Here is an 18,676-nt window from a genome sequence, read left to right on the forward strand (position 1 = left end):
TGGAGCTGGCGGAGAACATTGGCCCACTGCCAAATCTAGAGTCAACGGAGCATGATCTGAAATGACAATAGCACTATGAGAGCAAGAGCGAATCTGTGAAGTAAGTCGACTGTCCAGTAGGAAGTAATCAATACGAGTGTATGTATGATGAACAGGGGAGAAAAAGGTGTATTCTCTACGTGTAGGGTTGAGGAAACGCCAGGCATCAATAACAGAGAATTCTTTAAGGAACGTATTAATAATTTTGGAAGAGTTGGATTGCCTACCAGGCTTATTTGAGGATCGATCCAGCGGCCCGAGCCAGCAATTAAAATCGCCACCAAGAACCAAATAGTGGGAAGAGAAATCAGAAATTTTAGTGAAAAGAATACTAAGAAAATTTGGATCGTCCCAATTGGGAGCATAAACATTGGCAAAAATAAATTTAGTGTTCCAAATACTACCACTCACAATAATGAATCTACCATTCTGGTCCGCTATAACCTTAGAAGAAACAAATGGCACTGATTTGTGTATTAAAATAGCAGCACCACGAACTTTGGAATTAAATGTAGAGTGATAGAGTTGACCCACCCACCCCTTGCGAAGTCTAAAATGATCTGAAATTTTTAGGTGTGTTTCTTGTAAGAACACAACCTGGGCGCCCAAAAATTGCAAATGATGAAGGACCTTGCTCCTTTTAATAGGTTGGTTCAGGCCTTTACAATTCCAGCTACAGAACTTAAATGAGTAACCTGCTTGTTGATTATTAATATTTAATTGCGGTGCCATATTAAAACATAGGTTGAGAAAAGCCACAGCTGACCAATGAAAAACACGCAAAAAACAAAATCAGTGTACAGAACAGTACAACATAAAAACAAAAAACACCCAAACTTCCCCCTAAATGCTGAAGCATCTTCCCTAACAAGATGCGCGCACCCCTCGCTAAACACACCCCTGAGCACTTCCTCCCAACCATTCGAAGTCCCAGTTGAGTTTAAGCTCCGTGCATTACAAGGCAAAGAAAAATCAAGGATTATATGAGAGTATATTAGAACGAGACACATCCTAAAAAAAAAAAAAAAAAAAAAAAAAATTATTTCAAAGAAATTAAGCAAGATGGACATATCAGCCCATGGACTAAGACACTTATGTACCCTGAGAGGCTGGGCCCCCCAGGATCTTATTGGCAAAGTCCGTGGCAGACGCAGGATCAGTAAACTTACGTATAACTCCATCTGGAAGTGTCACCCTCAGTTCCGCAGGGTAGAACAGGCAGAACTTGATCCCAGGACAGGAATGCAGAAGGCGCTTGACACCAGTAAACTGTGAACGCTTTTTAGCCACTGCAGGTGTAAAGTCTGGAAAAATGGAAATCCTTCTGCCCTGGTAAAGTAGAGGAGAATTTGCCCCTGCAAGACGTAGCAGCTGTTCCTTGACATGGAAGTAATGGACTCTAATGAGAAGTGGGCGAGGAGGCGTTCCCTCTCTGGGCTTTGACCCAAGGGACCTGTGAACCCGATCTAACAAGGGTGCTTCATTCAGTTTCAGAAGATCTTGCAGGAGATGGGAAATAAACTCCCTAGGGTTGGAAGACTCCAAACCCTCGGGGATGCCAACAAGGCGAATATTGTTACGCCTTGATCTTCCTTCTAGATCCTCACATTTAGCTTGGAGTTGTCTGACCTCCTCCGTTAGGACCTTTACAGCAGATTGAAGAGAAGTCAGGTCGTCACTGCAGGTTGTAGCTGAAAGCTCCAAATCTTTAATGGTAGTCCCTTGAGCATTAACGGTGGCCTGTAGGGTGGTTATAGCAGCTTTAAACTCAGCCTTCACAGATGATATTTCTGACCGCAGTGTATGGGTAACCGTGTCAATCTTGCATTCAAGCTTGTCGCAGATGTCCCGTTTCAGAGCCTCCAATGCTCTGGTAAATGTGGCTTCACCGAGCGGTGCGCCCGCACCCTGCTCGTAGCTGCTCTCTGTGATAGCCGCGTCACGTTGGGATTCGCGGCCCAGCTCCGGGCTCTGAGAACCACCCGCGCCGGCTTGACCCCGTTTTCGACGGTGCTCCCTCTTATCTGCCATTGTACAAAAAGAAAAATGAAGAGCAAATGGTGAGGCTTTTAGTGGGAGAACTTGATTGCCCGGACGCAACTGCTACGGTCACCACAGCCAACCAGGAAAGAAGCTCCTACGGCCTTTCCCAGAAGTTGTCAAAAGTAGGTTTCCCGACCTCAGAGAGTGAAAAAATAAAAAAAATAAATAAACGAGCGGATGCTCGGCGGCAAGAACGGTTATTTAGAGCCTACAGGGCTGATATAGTAAATGCGGATGCGTCTTAAACCAATATTTTTGTCATTGCTTTGCGGAGCCCCGGGAGACACGTCTTCACACCATAGTCTTCTTGCATTTCTGTGTGTTATATGTACAGGACAGAGAAACGGCGATGAGCTCATTACGATTACAGCACCAAATTCCAGTTGTTACATAACAAATCTGAACATTACATCTAGATGAGCTAAAGTAACCTTGTTTTTCTTTGTCAATCATCATTTTTCAGATGCAGCAGGCCTATGTAAGCCAAGACAAAGCAATGACTGTGAATAAGAGTTCAGAAAAAAGGGTGATTCACCAAACCAGATGCTTGAAGAGGCTCACTTTTCATCAATCAACTCTCTTTGAAGACACCATACCCAGATCTGGTAACTGGAAACCAGCAGCTGTAGTAAAAATACACAAGTTCAAAGAACTTTAAGGTGAAGTGGTATTTATTTATTTCTCATTTGGTCTTAGATAACAACAAGAAAGACCAAAGTGGAATGTCATCTGCAGCAATAATAACCTCAGGTAAATATTAACATTATATTGCACAATATGAACAATGTTAAGTTAATGAGTAAGTAAATGATTATTTTCTTAAAATAAAGAACAACTGGAGGAGAAAGAGATACAAGAAGAGTCTCTGGAGAAGATGAAGAGTGAAGACAAAGTAGGAGAGAGAAAAGAAAAAGTACAGCAGGAGCCTCTTAAGAAGATGAAGAGTGAAGCCAAAGTAAGAGAGAGAAAAGAAAAAGTACAGCAGGAGCCTCTGAAGAAGATGAAGAGTGAAGCCAAAGTAAGAGAGAGAAAAGAAAAAGTGCAGCAGGAACCTCTGGAGAAGATGAAGAGTGAAGCCAAAGTAAGAGAGAGAAAAGAAAAAGTGCAGCAGGAGCCTCTGGAGAAGATGAGGAGTGAAGCCAAAGTAGGAAAGAGAAAAGAAAAAGTGCAGCAGGAGCCTCTGGAGAAGATGAGCGGCAAAAGGAAAAGGAAGGAAGAAAAGATACAGGCAGAGCCTCTGGAGAAGATGAAGAGTGAAGCCAAAGTAGGAAAGAGAAAAGAAAAAGTGCAGCAGGAGCCTCTGGAGAAGATGAGCGGCAAAAGGCAAAGGAAGGAAGAAAAGATACAGGCAGAGCCTCTGGAGAAGATGAAGAGTGAAGCCAAAGTAAGAGAGAGAAAAGAAAAAGTACAGCAGGAGCCTCTGGAGAAGATGAGCGGCAAAAGGAAAAGGAAGGAAGAAAAGATACAGGCAGAGCCTCTGGAGAAGATGAAGAGTGAAGCCAAAGTAGAAAAGAGAAAAGAAAAAGTACAGCAGGAGCCTCTGGAGAAGATGAGCGGCAAAAGGAAAAGGAAGGAAGAAAAGATACAGGCAGAGCCTCTGGAGAAGATGAAGAGTGAAGCCAAAGTAGGAAAGAGAAAAGAAAAAGTGCAGCAGGAGCCTCTGGAGAAGATGGGCGGCAAAAGGAAAAGGAAGGAAGAAAAGATACAGGCAGAGCCTCTGGAGAAGATGAAGAGTGAAGCCAAAGTAGGAAAGAGAAAAGAAAAAGTGCAGCAGGAACCTCTGGAGAAGATGAAGAGTGAAGCCAAAGTAAGAGAGAGAAAAGAAAAAGTACAGCAGGAGCCTCTGGAGAAGATGAAGAGTGAAGGGGGAAAAAGGACTCTGAAAATAAGGTGCAATTTATTCCATTGCTCCCAGTAAGCCCAAGAAATGCCTTATTTGAGGGCTTTTGCATTGTATTTGTTTTTGAAGATCCCACTTTTTTATTACATAAAAGAGTTGTTAATAAAAAGTGATCATCTAATACTGTGTCCAATGAGTTACTGTCACGTTTATTTTCTGGAATCACAAGTGCTCTCAGACTTGACATTATATATTTCCACCATATGTGAGATCAGTCAAATTAAGAAAGGAGACATGCTTCTTGAAGAAGTAAAAGTCCAAGCTTAAGACATATTTTCAGTATGTAAATGTTGAAGTTTTGGGGTATGTTGTACTATACAGTCAAACCATTTGATGCCATTTGGTCCTATATCTACACAAATTTCAGTTGTAAAATCACAAGGCTAATAAGTTCACATAAACTTCATAACTTAATCAGAATGTACATAGATGTCCTACCACTGGGGGAAAGACCAAGCACCACAATCTACCACATTTTCTGAACCACTTGCTCTCATCCACATAGGGAGCCGCATTGAACTTGTTAATCTAACAAAAGAAAAAGTGACCTCAATTTTGCAGCGGTTTGCAGATTTGTTCTCCCACCTGCCCGACTTTAAATGGTAAATGGCCTGCATTTGTATAGCGCTTTTCTAGTCCTTAAGGACCCCAAAGTACTTTACACTACATTCAGTCATTCACACACTGGCAATGGCAAGCTACATTGCAGCCACAGCTGCCCTGGGGGGCACTGACAGAGGCGAGGCTGCCGGCCACAGGCGCCACCGGGCCCTCTGACCACCACCAGTAGGCAAACATGGGGTTAGTATCTTGCCCAAGTATATTTGGCATGCAGCCAGGAGGCAGCCTGGGATCGAACCACCGACCTTCTGATTAGTGGCTGACCTGCTCTGCCACCTGAGCTACAGCCACCCCAGAAACTTACTTTGCTCAAAGAGCGCTATTTTGAAACACAGCCTGGGGTGATAATGCACTCATAGCCTGACTCGAGCACAACAGGCAAATTGTTCAGAAGAAAATGGGCAAAATGTTGAAACTGGGAGTGATAGAAGAGTAACACATTGTGTAGTGTTTCCTCACTTGTAGGGAACAAAGATCCTATGGAACGCCAGGACTGCCATAATGAATTAATTAAATACACCATTAAATAATTAATTAAATGTGGCAATAATTAATTAAAATCAGAAATAATTAATTACATAAATATTTACGACACATGTAATTAATTAATTATTGACACATTTAATTAATTATTTATTTATTTCACTTGGGTTTTTCTCCACATCACTTGCTGCTTCACCATCTGTAGCTGTAGCGCCACTGTCACCTCATCCGCCTGCAGTCACCCTTCTGCCATCTTCTTCACCGGCTGCTATGTCGCCACCTGGACCTGCCCTGCGTGAGCAGGAGCTCGGCGAGCCGGAGGAGCCCGCGAGGCAGCAAGAGGAGCAGGAGCACCTCAGCGAGCAGGAGCCGGAGCTGGAGCTCAGCGGGCAGGAGCTCGGAGAGCGGGAGAAGCCCGCGCCGCCAGCTGCGCAGCTCAGCGAGCCGGAGCAGCTCAGCGAGCCACCAGCTGAGGAGCCAGCGCCGCTGCAGCTCAGTGAGCCGGAGCAGTGTGTTTGTGTAGATGAAACTACAGGGTTATTTGCTGTGCAGAGAACTGGCCATGGGTTCTCTGTGCCAGTTCACGTTCAGAGGAAAACATGGGGGATGTCTCACAATATCAGATGTGAGCTGGAGGAATGTCAGCAATACCAGTTGCTGGCCCAGCGGAGCGGACTAGGCTTCAGTTTATGTGAGCACCTTCGCTCACTAGATTACTGCCGAGAAACTGTAAAGGAGGTTTTTCTTCAAGAGCACATCGTGATGGAAATGGTGGACCTTAAATTTTTTGGAGAGGCCAAAGCTGCTACATGCATAAAGAGACAGAAAGCTGCCCAGATGGCATATGCTCCACTTTGTGTGAGGGTGGATTTTGGTGGATCCTCAACACAGATCTGTTTGTCTGTATTTGAGCCGGAAATACACAGTTTCTGCCGTCTTGGCAGAATATTTGTGACTTATAATGCTCTGAGGAACACCTGGCATTGTGCTTGTGCAAAGCCTCGAATATCATGTCCTCATAAAAACATAGCTAAATGGCATCTCTTCCAGACACAGAGAGACATCTTCAAATCAACTGTACCACTATCATCAGGCACCCCATCACAGATGACTCAGGAGAGTTCTTCCTTTGAGGACAATGCCGCAGAATTCAACTTGTCCCAGAGCTGAAAGGCTGGCTGAACAGTCAAGTTGTTGAACAGTTCTTTGCAAACATGAGGAAAAGCAATTACTTTTTAAGTAATATGAGTCCATCCACACATGTGTTTTTGATGAGAAATATAACTCATCATTATAACACTGTCACCAACAAGAAACTTCTGGAGAGGCAGCTACGACATGGTCGACTTGGAAAGATCAATATCTCATTGTCAGCACTGGGTCAAGCTGTTGTAGGTAAGTATATGCATTGTCTTATGACCAGAACGCTACCACACAAATACAAATCTTTTTTACACACACACAAATTCTTTTTACACATACAAAACTGATTTACAAGTACAAAATATTTATGACCACATTTTGACCCCTTGGATTTGTTCCTATCTGTGTGTGTATATTCTTTTCTTTGTGTACCTAGCCCCAAAGGTGTGCAATAAACCCAGAGAAACCACAGAAACAGTGTTGAACCCAGCACCTTCAATGTCTGGTGACACTGGTAAAATTTCTTATTTTGAATAGTGATTGTCATATATAGGTGAAATAATAATCTTGCATTCATTATCTTGTTGTAGTTGAGGGCTCATAAACGAATTTGTTACATGCTGTTTCAAATGAATTTCCTTCTATAAATAGTGCTCATTTTTCTTGCATTTGTATGCATTTAATATGCATTCTATGTAGTGTTTTGTCTGAAACCTGTTAAAAGCCCTATAGGACCTCAGGAAAGAGTTGACAACAAGAAAGCCAATACAGGGAGTGCAGAATTATTAGGCAAATGAGTATTTTGTCCACATCATCCTCTTCATGCATGTTGTCTTACTCCAAGCTGTATAGGCTCGAAAGCCTACTACCAATTAAGCATATTAGGTGATGTGCATCTCTGTAATGAGAAGGGGTGTGGTCTAATGACATCAACACCCTATATCAGCTGTGCATAATTATTAGGCAACGTCCTTTCCTTTGGCAAAATGGGTCAAAAGAAGGACTTGACAGGCTCAGAAAAGTCAAAAATAGTGAGATATCTTGCAGAGGGATGCAGCAGTCTCAAAATTGCAAAGCTTCTGAAGCGTGATCATCGAACAATCAAGCGTTTCATTCAAAATAGTCAACAGGGTCGCAAGAAGCGTGTGGAAAAACCAAGGCGCAACATAACTGCCCATGAACTGAGAAAAGTCAAGCGTGCAGCTGCCAAGATGCCACTTGCCACCAGTTTGGCCATATTTCAGAGCTGCAACATCACTGGAGTGCCCAAAAGCGCAAGGTGTGCAATACTCAGAGACATGGCCAAGGTAAGAAAGGCTGAAAGACGACCACCACTGAACAAGACACACAAGCTGAAACGTCAAGACTGGGCCAAGAAATATCTCAAGACTGATTTTTCTAAGGTTTTATGGACTGATGAAATGAGAGTGAGTCTTGATGGGCCAGATGGATGGGCCCATGGCTGGATTGGTAAAGGGCAGAGAGCTCCAGTCCGACTCAGACGCCAGTGTTACAGGTACCGGGTGGCAGCACCTGTAGACAGCTATATATGTGTCCTGTAAACAGGAAAGAAATGATCAGACAGAGAGACGTGGCTTGCCGTTTCCTGAATACTCCGCCATTATGAGAAAACAGCGCGGAACATGCGCTTCAGGCTGCTAACAACAGGCCAAACCATGGTCTCACACTGCCACCTATTGGTATAAAAATGAAGTGTCCGCTACAAACATCCCAGGGTAGTTACCAAGTTTCCTGTTACAATTACTGTAGTTATTTAGGGCATTTCCAAATGGAAATATCACTTACATTGAAAGTGAAATTACTTAAATTAATTCACATAAATGTGATCACACATTAGTGGGTATCACACACTCCCTGACAAAAACAAAATGGCTCCCAACATTCACAAAATCATGACATTTTTAACTTTTGCTTCTCAAATTCTTATTAACTCTAATCAGTCCAAGAACTAGTTATGAAACAAGCAGTGGGGGTGGTGTGTATGCAGATGGGTTCAGTGATGCGTGATACTGGTATGGTGAGTATGGTATTGGGGTGCAGTACATTGGTGACTGTGACATACACACGGGCGGCACAATTGCCAATGGTGGGTATGGAAATACAGTGTATGATGGTATGGTTGTGGCAGGTAACTGTGGTGCTGTGCGTTCCCCAACTAGATTAACTGCCGCATGTGACTGCACTGAGGGTTTACCCAGTGATTCATAAGTCAGAAACTGTCGTGGCTTCCTGTGACGGGTAGCTCTTCTAATGTCCGTACAAGTATGTCCCGGTGGTTGAACCTGTACGTTAGACTGCAAATGAGTTTCACACTCCTCACCAGACCCTCTGGATTCAGATAGGTTGTCACTACCCACTTCCATTTCTTCCATCTCCTCTCTCAGAGAACATGGCAGGTGTGAGCATTCTCTCCCAGTTTCCTCTTCGAATTGTTCAATGCTGACGGATGGTGAATGCTCAGGCATAGTCAGTATGTCTTCCATCGTCTGCACAGGTGAATGTCCATTTTTTGTGTTTGTTGTCACTCTAATAGGTTCTTTGGTCTGGTATGACTGAGATGCAGGGTGTTGCTCATGGTCCAGGTTCTTTCTCACAGTCCTTTCAACAGGTGCTCTTAGCCAGTACCCCGAGCAATCACTCTCAGAACCGCTGTCAGAGATATCCCACATGTCTGTTTGTCTTTGTGCATCTGCCGATCTTTCCATCCTTCGTCTGTTGCGTGTTGTCTTTCCAATTGCAGGCTTTGCCAGGGGGGGAGTGACTTGAACAGGTAAGTCATTTACAAGTAACAGTAGATTGCGATGCAATGTTCGGGTTCTTTTTGGGTCTCCAGCTTCAGGATGGACTACGTAAACTGGGCTATCTGCTAGCTGCTCTTTTACTATATAAATAGTCCTCTCCCAATATGATCTCAACTTGCCAGGTCCTCCCTGCTCACTGAGGTTTCTGACCAGAACTCTGTCTCCTGGCTGAAGCATGACTCCTTTTGCCTTTTTATCATATGTTATTTTGCCTCTTGCACTAGACTTCTTGCTATTTTCACTAGCAATCCGATAAGCTTCCGACATTCGTTCGGCCCATTTCTTGGCATATCCTGTAGGTGAGTATGTTTCATTTTCCCCCTTCAATCCAAACAGCAGATCGACTGGTAGATGCGGGTGTCGTCCATAGAGGAGATAGAATGGTGAGTAGCCGGTGGACTCATGTCGAGTACAGTTGTACGCATGTACAAGATGTGGGAGGTGGTCTTTCCACTGTACTTTTTCCTTTTCTGTTAATGTTCTCAACATTTGGAGTATTGTCCTGTTGAGACGTTCTGAAGGGTTACTTTGAGGATGGTAAGGTGATGTTCTGGAATGTCCGACACCAGATAATTTCTGTAGTGTCCTGAACAGTTCATTCTCAAATTCACGACCCTGGTCGTGATGTAGTTTGGATGGGTATCCAAATCTGGGTATGAAATCCTGGAAAATCCGTTCAGCAGCTGTTTTCCCACTCTTGTTCCTTGTGGGGTATGCTTGAGCAAATCTAGTGAAATGGTCAATTACCACGAGAATATACTCATACCCTCCACGGCTGGCTTCCAAATGCAAAAAGTCAATACACACCAGTTCTAAAGGGTAGTCCGATCTTATACTACCCATGGGAGCCCTGACGTGTGTTACTGGTTTCTTGGACATGATACAGGGACACTTCTGGGTCACATAGGCTTCAATGTCCTTAGCCATAAAGGGCCAATAGAATCTGTCCCTTGCGAGATGTAGCACTCGGTCTGTCCCAACATGACCCATCGTGTCATGTAAATGTCTTAATGCTAAAGTCCTGTACTTGGCAGGAAGCACTAATTGTCTTCTGTCACTGGTACATCTATACAAGAGGTCATTTTCAAGATGTAACTTACCCCACTCATGGAGGAGTTTATGGGCAGTTCCTCTTACCATCTTGCGTATTTCATCTGTCAGTTTTGCTCCATCTAGTTTCAGCTTGAGGATTTGGCCAATGGCTGGATCCTCTCTTTGAGCTTTAACCAGATCATCATGGCTGATGCTCAGCGAGTTGATATGAGGCTGCTGATGGGGGTCCAGAGAAGAGATATTGAGCATGGCTACTGTTGGGGGAAAACTCTGTAAAAGACCCAGGAGAAATAAAGACACAATGAGACAAGATCACTTTTTATGCTTTAACGTGCACACGGGTAAGCTGTTCAGAACAACTCACACCGTGTACAGAGGCTTGGCACTTTTTATAGGAAAGACAGTGAGAACAGGATAAGAAAATACAAAACAGATAAAATAAACAACTCCATATGTGGCGCTAGTCTCGTCAGCAGAGAGCTGGGAGAAAGCTGTGAGAGATAAAACAATCTAAAACAATATGTCCCAAAACAGTATGTCTTTGCTGAGAAAGTCTAAAAGGATAATTCTAAACTAATCTAACCATAGACGAAGGGCATCCAAACAATGCTTTGTACATTTAAAAGAAGGTAAAGAAACAATCATTTTTCCTGTAACAGCTACCCAAGCAACATCTTTCTGTCTGGCCACCTGGCTTCCATCCCAGACTGCCTGCACTGCCTCATCTGGAAATCCCTCTGTGCAAGCAGTTTCATATTTCTCTATATCCAAGGGGAGACGCGAAAGAGTGTCTGCGTCTACATTTGACTTTCCTGGCCTGTATCTGATGTCGAACCGGAAATCCGAGAGCTCTCCAACCCACCTATGTCCCACTGCGTTTAACTTTGCGGTACTCATTACATAGGTTAGGGGGTTGTTATCTGTATAAAATGTGAAGTGTGGGGCATAGTACAGGTAGTCACGGAATTTTTCACATACAGCCCATTTCAACGCAAGGAACTCTAATTTTCCACTATGCAGGTGGTAGTTGCGTTCTGCTTGTGTCAGAGTCCTAGATCCATAGCCAATTACTCTCAATTTCCCATGTTGACGCTGATACAGGACAGCTCCTAAGCCCTGGTCAGATGCATCTGTATGCAATGTGAAAGGCAGGCTAAAATCGGGATATGTCAGAACAGGGGGGTTGGTGAGGAGGGTCGCCAACTGTTCTAACGCTCTCTGGTGTTTCAGGGTCCACTCAACGTGCTCTCGAGAGGACAGCTGTGGGTGTTTGCTGTTTCTCACAGATTTCGGACACTGAGTTTTGCCTGGCTTGGTCTGAAGGAGTTCATAGATTGGTTTAGCTATTCGGGAAAAATCCTGGATATACGAGCGGTAGTAGCTTAGAAAGCCTGCCAGCTTCCTCACATCACCAACTGTTTGAGGTGTCTTAGATGTCAGGGTTTTGACAGCCTCCAGGTCTGCCGGGTCTATTTTGACTCCTTCAGCAGACACAAGCCGACCCACATATCGGACTTCTTGTTTGAAGAGGTCACATTTCTCCGGCCTCAATTTTACTCCATGTTCTTGGAGTGCCTGGAGAACCTTGCGGAGGGTCTCAACTAGAGATGGCACGATACCACTTTTTTATGTCCGATACCGATATCATAAATTTGGATATCTGCCGATACCGATATGAATCCGATATAGTGTTTTTTAATCAACAAAACTGTTTTTTTTAAATATCTTGCTGCATTTTGTATAAGTTCATACTCAAGTTTAAAACAACAACTACACTAAAGCTATTCTGTTATACCTGTATGCAAAAAAAAATATTTCATAGTTCAGCAATACTGATCAATCTAATAAACTTAAACCTACACCATCCTCCCTATTCTGGTATTTTAAAGAGTACTTAGCAGAAATATTAAGCAACCTAACTAATAGGGTTCCAACTCCCAGCAACAACAAAAATAAATAAATAAAAAATAGGGAACCACCCCTCATGCTCCACCTCATGATGCTTAATCGACGTAATCAACCTTACTTTGATGCAGTGTGAAATAAAATGCACAGAAATCAATTATTTTTCAAGAAATATTAAATAGATTCAACATCTTTCTTCAACAAAATTGCAGACTGCACAGATGGTACCTTCCCAAAGGAAAAAGTACTATAGCTTACTAGGGTATATATATTAGACTTAATAGTCACTATATACAGTAATTGACTTCTATTCCTTTTACATCAAATTAAAACTTTGGGTGTCAGATAATTATTTATTAAAAGCTAGACATTTTAAATGAGAATAAGAAAGAAAAGTATGTCTTTGTGCCCCTTTTCCCTGTTAATGCCCTATCGGCCCCCCTGGCTAAACTTTGCTAGATCCGCCCCTGCACAGTTACCAGCGTCAGCTACGTAGAAAAAGATCCTGGTGTAGAAAGTAATATTAAATACATTCTAACAACAGCTTATCAAGCTTAAACGTGCTGCTGTTGTTCAGCCGCTGGTTTCCTCTTTCTGGTGCAAAGTGGGCCAAAAACAAACCAGAGAGACGGACTCACGACAGAAAAGCCGATCAGCTGATCATTAAGCAGTTTCATGATTAAAGTAGCAGCAAGAAGAGGCAGTCGCTTGTTAAGCTTAACGCGGGAATGCTTTACAAACATTCAGAGATGGACTTACACACTTGCTGTACTTCTCTCGGGGATAACTTTGTCGGAGGTTGCTAGCTAAGCTCCAAATGCTATCCAGACCACCGACAGGTCCCGCATGCCACAGCCGCTCTATCACATGAGACATACTGCTCCGACGTGCTAACGTTCTGAGGTGAGTTACGGCGTGTTGCAAGTTTTGTGAGGTGCTTTCGTGATATTTAATGGATCGGATTACATTTTTTATTTTTCTCCGATATCCGATCCAGTAATTTAGGTCAGTATCGGACCGATACGGATACGTAATATCGGATCGGTCCATCTCTAGTCTCAACATGGTCGTCAAATGTTTTTGCATAGCAAAGTACATCGTCGAGGTATGGGACGCAACATTCATCTCTAAGAGAGCCAAGCATCTCTTCCATGCGCCGCTGAAAAGCAGCTGGGGCATTTGTGAGACCAAATGGGATGCGAACCCATTCATAAAGACCCCATGGTGTTACGAAGGCAGTGAGGTGGCGAGAGCCCTCAGCTACAAAGCCCTGGTGGTAAGCTTTTCCTTGGTCTAAGATGCTAAACCACGAGTACCCACCCAGAGTATCAATCAGATCCTGTATCCTGGGCAGTGGGTGTCGATCGGGAACAGTCTTTTTGTTCAGAAGGCGATAGTCTATGCATAAGCGTAAACTGCCATCTTTCTTTCTGACACAGACGACTGGGGCGGCGTACGGGGACTGAGACTTTACTATCCAGCCTTTTACCAAAAGTTCTTGTATGTACTCTTTAACCTCTTTAAAAAGTGGCTTAGGGATGGATGAGTAGGTTTTCCCCAGGAAGGCCACCGCGCAGTTGGCTGCATGAAGAAAACAATACGTCAGGGAAACGGGAGCCGGTCCCTGTCACGGGACAAACCGTGTCCCACGCTCCGTCCCAATCTGACCTATGTAGTACTAGTGAGACTGTTGCTGTAAGTTTGGCAAAATGTGACGCTGACACCAAACATAATGTAGTGCCAACCCAGAGACAGAATAACCAAGAAAATAAATCTGCTATACTTCTTGGCAGTTCAACCAACAGTAAAAGTGAAAAATTAGCCAAACTAATTGGAAAAAAAGCTCTCACCCAGTGCCATCTAAATGGTTTAGCAGTTAGTGCTTTGTTGGACACGGGAGCTCAAGTGAGCATGATTGAAAGAGAGTGATAAATAAATATCTACCAGATACACCTGTAAGGTCACTTGATGAAGTCATTGATACTGAAGAAGAGTTAAAAGTCCGTGCTGTGAATGGTGACACTCTCCCATTTGATGGCTGGGTGCCAATCACAGTTAATTTGAGAGGGAATGAAGACCCTAATTTGTCAATAACTGTGCCTTTTCTTGTAAGCAGTTTTGTTTTGGAGAGACCGCTGCTGGGTTTCAATGTGATGGAGGAACTTGTGCAGGAACAACCAGGACGGTTCATGCCAACTCTCGTCACCCTGCTTTGCAATGCCATGTCAATACCAACAAAAAAGGCAGAGCTCCTGGTAAACCTCATCAAGGCTGATGAAGCCCCTGCACAATGTGGACGTCTGCGGACTGGCAGGTATGACACCCTCATTCCAGCGGGTCAGGTGATTTGGGTTAAGTGTCCAGTCTCACCTGCCATGAACCTGTCCGAATCTGTTTTCCTCTTTGAGCCTGATGTGGGCATGTACTGCTTAATTTTCTTAGAGAGCTCTTCGTAACTGAAGAGTATTTTTTGCAGTTCTATATCACGTTGGGAAACAGCAGTAGAGCTGGTATTCTGGGTCACACTGTCAGTTACTTCTGTACCACTATTATGACCATCTTCTAAAAACATTGCATTAGTTGGACTCACTTCAACACTGACATCATGAGGCTGAGCATTTGGACATAGATCACATGAATCATTACCAGTGGCAGCCTGTATCTGCAAATCAGAAACATGACCCTGGGTAACAGCATCAACAACATCTTTCAGTGACAATAAGTGTGACATGCCCTGATCTTCTGACTCTAATAAAGCCTTACTGCACATGAAACCACTGATGTACTCGAAGCAACTGTCTTCATCCCCTGACTTAAGGCAAGACTGATCCACTCCTGGCACTGGACCCAGAGATTTGGCAATCTGGAACAGTTCATCAGCAGAGAGGGCGAGAAGGTCTTTCTTGATGGCCCACACCAAGCTCCTCCTCTCACCTTCCGCTATGGTTGCTTCCCTATCCCTTGCAGTGGGTCACACAATGTCAGCTTTCGTACAGTTTTTGCCTTGATGGGCGATGGTCCGAGCACCAAGCAGCACCAAGCAGTCCTTATTTGTCTTTTTCCTTACTTCTTGTCCATTGTGCTAGTTGTGACACATGGCCAATGCATTTCCTGCACAATTAGTAGCATCTATTCTCCATCAGGCAGCAGCAGGAGGTGTCGGTAACAACCAGCAGACTGGAGTTGTTGGTGTTTTCTTGCCACTCTTGGCCCAAAGTACCGGTATTACTGGATCAGCTCCCAGCCTCAAAGGCAGGACTGATCCCGGACGAGCCCCCAGAAAACTGTTACAGGTACCGGGTGGCAGCACCTGTAGACAGCTATATATGTGTCCTGTAAACAGGAAAGAAATGATCAGACAGAGAGACTTGGCTTGCCGTTTCCTGAATACTCCGCCATTATGAGAAAACAGCGCGGACCATGCGCTTCAGGCTGCTAACAACAGGCCAAACCATGGTCTCACACTGCCACCTATTGGTATAAAAATGAAGCGTCCGCTACAAACATCCCAGGGTAGTTACCAAGTTTCCTGTTACAATTACTGTAGTTATTTAGGGCATTTCCAAATGGAAATATCACTTACATTGAAAGTGAAATTACTTAAATTAATTCACATAAATGTGATCACACATTAGTGGGTATCACACCAGCAAGGTGGAGGTGGAGTACTGGTTTGGGCTGGTATCATCAAAGATGAGCTTGTGGGGCCTTTTCGGGTTGAGGATGGAGTCAAGCTCAACTCCCAGTCCTACTGCCAGTTTCTGGAAGACACCATCTTCAAGCAGTGGTACAGGAAGAAGTCTGCATCCTTCAAGAAAAACATGATTTTCATGCAGGACAATGCTCCATCACACGCGTCCAAGTACTCCACAGCGTGGCTGGCAAGAAAGGGTATAAAAGAAGAAAAACTAATGACATGGCCACCTTGTTCACCTGATCTGAACCCCATTGAGAACCTGTGGTCCATCATCAAATGTGAGATTTACAAGGAGGGAAAACAGTACACCTCTCTGAACAGTGTCTGGGAGGCTGTGGTTGCTGCTGCACGCAATGTTGATGGTGAACAGATCAAAACACTGACAGAATCCATGGATGGCAGGCTTTTGAGTGTCCTTGCAAAGAAAGGTGGCTATATTGGTCGCTGATTTGTTTATGTTTTGTTTTTGAATGTCAGAAATGTGTATTTGTGAATGTGGAAATGTTATATTGGTTTCACTGGTAAAAATAAATAATTGAAATGGGTATATATTTGTTTTTTGTTAAGTTGCCTAATAATTATGCACAGTAATAGTCACCTGCACACACAGATATCCCCCTAAAATAGCTAAAACTAAAAACAAACTAAAAACTACTTCCAAAAACATTCAGCTTTGATATTAATGAGTTTTTTGGGTTCATTGAGAACATGGTTGTTGTTCAATAATAAAATTAGTCCTCAAAAATACAACTTGCCTAATAATTCTGCACTCCCTATAGAAGGTCAACAGATGCAACTTTTCCTGACGTGTGTGGACCACCGTGCGAAGCTCTGACAAAGCCTGAGAACATTTTGGCCAGCCGTTCATCATGGTGTATGTTGTAGCTTGTAGCTTGTATGTTAAAGTTTTCAGATGTCGCAAAGTGCAACTTTTAGTGCTTATCTGATTTTGTCATCCACAGTCTATGACAACTCTGTTTTTTTAGCTCAACTATGTTCTGGACATCAGCAGACCCAAAGATGAGCTGATTGTTGAAACGTCTTCTGGATGCCTCACGCGGTCAGGACCCAGTCGCCATCCTATATGGACCCGGACCTATAGTTAACAAAATATTAAATTATATTTAATTTTGACCGGCGATTCAATTTTAAGCGGTAACGTTACATTGTATTAGACCAGGGAACATACAAACCAATGGTGTGCGAGTTAAGCCACCCACGTGACACTACTTAGCCAATCACATCTGCGCATTCAAGGCGATCGCAACGCTGAGTGCAGACACAGACAGACAGAGGAAAGAGACGGTGAGAGGCGAATGACAAGCGAGACGATTAACGATACAGTGAGACAAGATGTGAGTGGGAGTCACAAGAGGTAAAACAACCATGGCGCTTTCAAAAAAGAGAAAAGTAGACATTGAAAATAGAACTTTCAAGACTGAATGGACCGACAGGTATGTAATAACGACAGGAGAGGTCTCAGTGTCTCACTCCAACTTTATTAACTGACTCTCAGAACTTCACATATAGTAAGCGCCAAAATCTCCACCCCAACACTTCCCTTCAACTTGGGTGTGAGTGGAGCCACCTGGTGGTCCGCCACACATACCCCCCCCCCCCCCTGAACACACAGTTAGGTCTCTATTCAGTCCAGGACCCTGGGTCTAAGCAAACGACCCAAACGACTGAACCTGGGAGGGAGAGAACAGGCAGAGGAAGGTCCATCCTGTGAACGAGGCTGGTGAAGGCGAGCAGGAAAGGCAGGAGGAGGCTCAAACGCCGGTGGTCCGGGGGTAGTCCTGGGGGGAAAACCAGAGTCTGTCAACCCCATCGAAGGAGGACGGCCACGGCGAGGGGCCTGGGCCGGCACTACATTACTGTCCGGAAGAACATGTGCAGGTTTAAGTCTGTCAACACACACAGTCTCCCTTCGACCCCCAAAATCCAAAACAAAATGTTTCTGGCCCGGTTCAATAACCCTGAATGGGCCGTCATACAGCGGCCGCAGCATTGTCCTGTGGGCATCGTGCCTGACAAAAACAAACTTAGCAGTCTCTAAAGTCTTTGGAACAAAGGTGTCAGGCACGCAATGGCGCACCGGACCAGGAACCCGAAGCGAGTGCAAACGCGGGTTGAGAGATAGCACCGATGGATCGAAGCAGGGAGGAGGATTTTCGGGCAAGAATTCTCCAGGCATGCGGAGGGGCTGACCAAACACTAGCTCAGCTGGGGAAGCTCCTTAACCGCAGAGCGCAGCCCAAGCAAAACCCACGGGAGGCGGTCAACCCAATTGCCATCCTTTAAGGAGGTGTGAAAAGCAGCCTTAAGCGACCGGTGTAACCGTTCACACATCCCATTAGCTTGCGGGTTGTATGCGGTTGTGCGGTGGACTTTAGCCCCCAGTCCATCAGCCATGGCCAACCAAAGCTCGGAAATGAACTGGGGGCCTCTGTCTGACGCAATGTCCGCGGGTGGGCCAAAACACGAGACCCAGGTTGACAAAAACACCTTGGCCACCACTTCTGCGGTAGTGGACGCCAGGGGGACCGCCTCCGGCCACCTGGTGGTCCGGTCAACAACAGTCAAAAGGTGCGTAAAACCTTGTGACTGCGGCAGAGGACCCACCAGATCAACATACACATGATCGAAACGTTTGCCGGGTATGAAGAACGGCTCCAGGGGTGCCTTGGTGTGTTTATGAACCTTCGCGCGCTGGCAGGGAATGCACGCCGACGCCCATTCCTTAACAGATTTGCAAAGGCCTGGCCAAACAAATTTAGAGCTGACCAGTTTAACAGAGGCCCGGACCCCTGGATGAGAGAGAGCATGTACCGAGTCAAAAACTTGACGACGCCAGGAAGCGGGAACCACTGGGCGAAGGCGGCCGGTGGAAACGTCACAGACGAGGAGGGGACCACCGTCCTGCATGGTTCTGTCCTCTAGTATGAGGCCCGTCTGGGTGGATTTAAG

The 18,676-nt window shown here is 44.6% G+C and overlaps 2 protein-coding genes and 1 long non-coding RNA gene across 3 annotated transcripts in view; 2 read left to right on the forward strand and 1 right to left on the reverse strand.

The window, feature by feature from the left end:
• The window catches only part of LOC146662951 (uncharacterized), a 27,588-nt gene extending 25,282 nt beyond the window's left edge, over positions 1–2,306 (reverse strand). Inside the window, exon 1 of the mRNA XM_085415530.1 lies at positions 1,209–2,306. Within this exon, the coding sequence (XP_085271656.1) occupies positions 1,209–2,070 (862 nt within the window). The 5' untranslated portion in view covers positions 2,071–2,306. The remainder of the gene's footprint in view (positions 1–1,208) is intronic.
• Positions 1–4,063, forward strand: part of LOC146662953 (uncharacterized) — an 8,936-nt gene extending 4,873 nt beyond the window's left edge. Inside the window, exons 2-4 of the mRNA XM_085415529.1 lie at positions 2,546–2,687; positions 2,779–2,832; positions 2,913–4,063. Of these exons, the coding sequence (XP_085271655.1) occupies positions 2,546–2,687; positions 2,779–2,832; positions 2,913–4,000 (1,284 nt within the window). The 3' untranslated portion in view covers positions 4,001–4,063. The remainder of the gene's footprint in view (positions 1–2,545; positions 2,688–2,778; positions 2,833–2,912) is intronic.
• LOC146662947 (uncharacterized) overlaps positions 1–18,676 on the forward strand; it is a 177,909-nt gene that overhangs the window by 113,167 nt on the left and 46,066 nt on the right. Inside the window, exon 3 of the long non-coding RNA XR_014912975.1 lies at positions 8,593–8,767. This is a non-coding gene — a long non-coding RNA (uncharacterized LOC146662947). The remainder of the gene's footprint in view (positions 1–8,592; positions 8,768–18,676) is intronic.

The sequence above is a fragment of the Rhamphochromis longiceps genome, linkage group LG8 (assembly GCF_057381845.1).
Source record: "Rhamphochromis longiceps isolate RC_006_pf linkage group LG8, R_longiceps_female_GT1.1, whole genome shotgun sequence".
Taxonomy (NCBI): Eukaryota; Metazoa; Chordata; class Actinopteri; order Cichliformes; family Cichlidae; genus Rhamphochromis; species Rhamphochromis longiceps.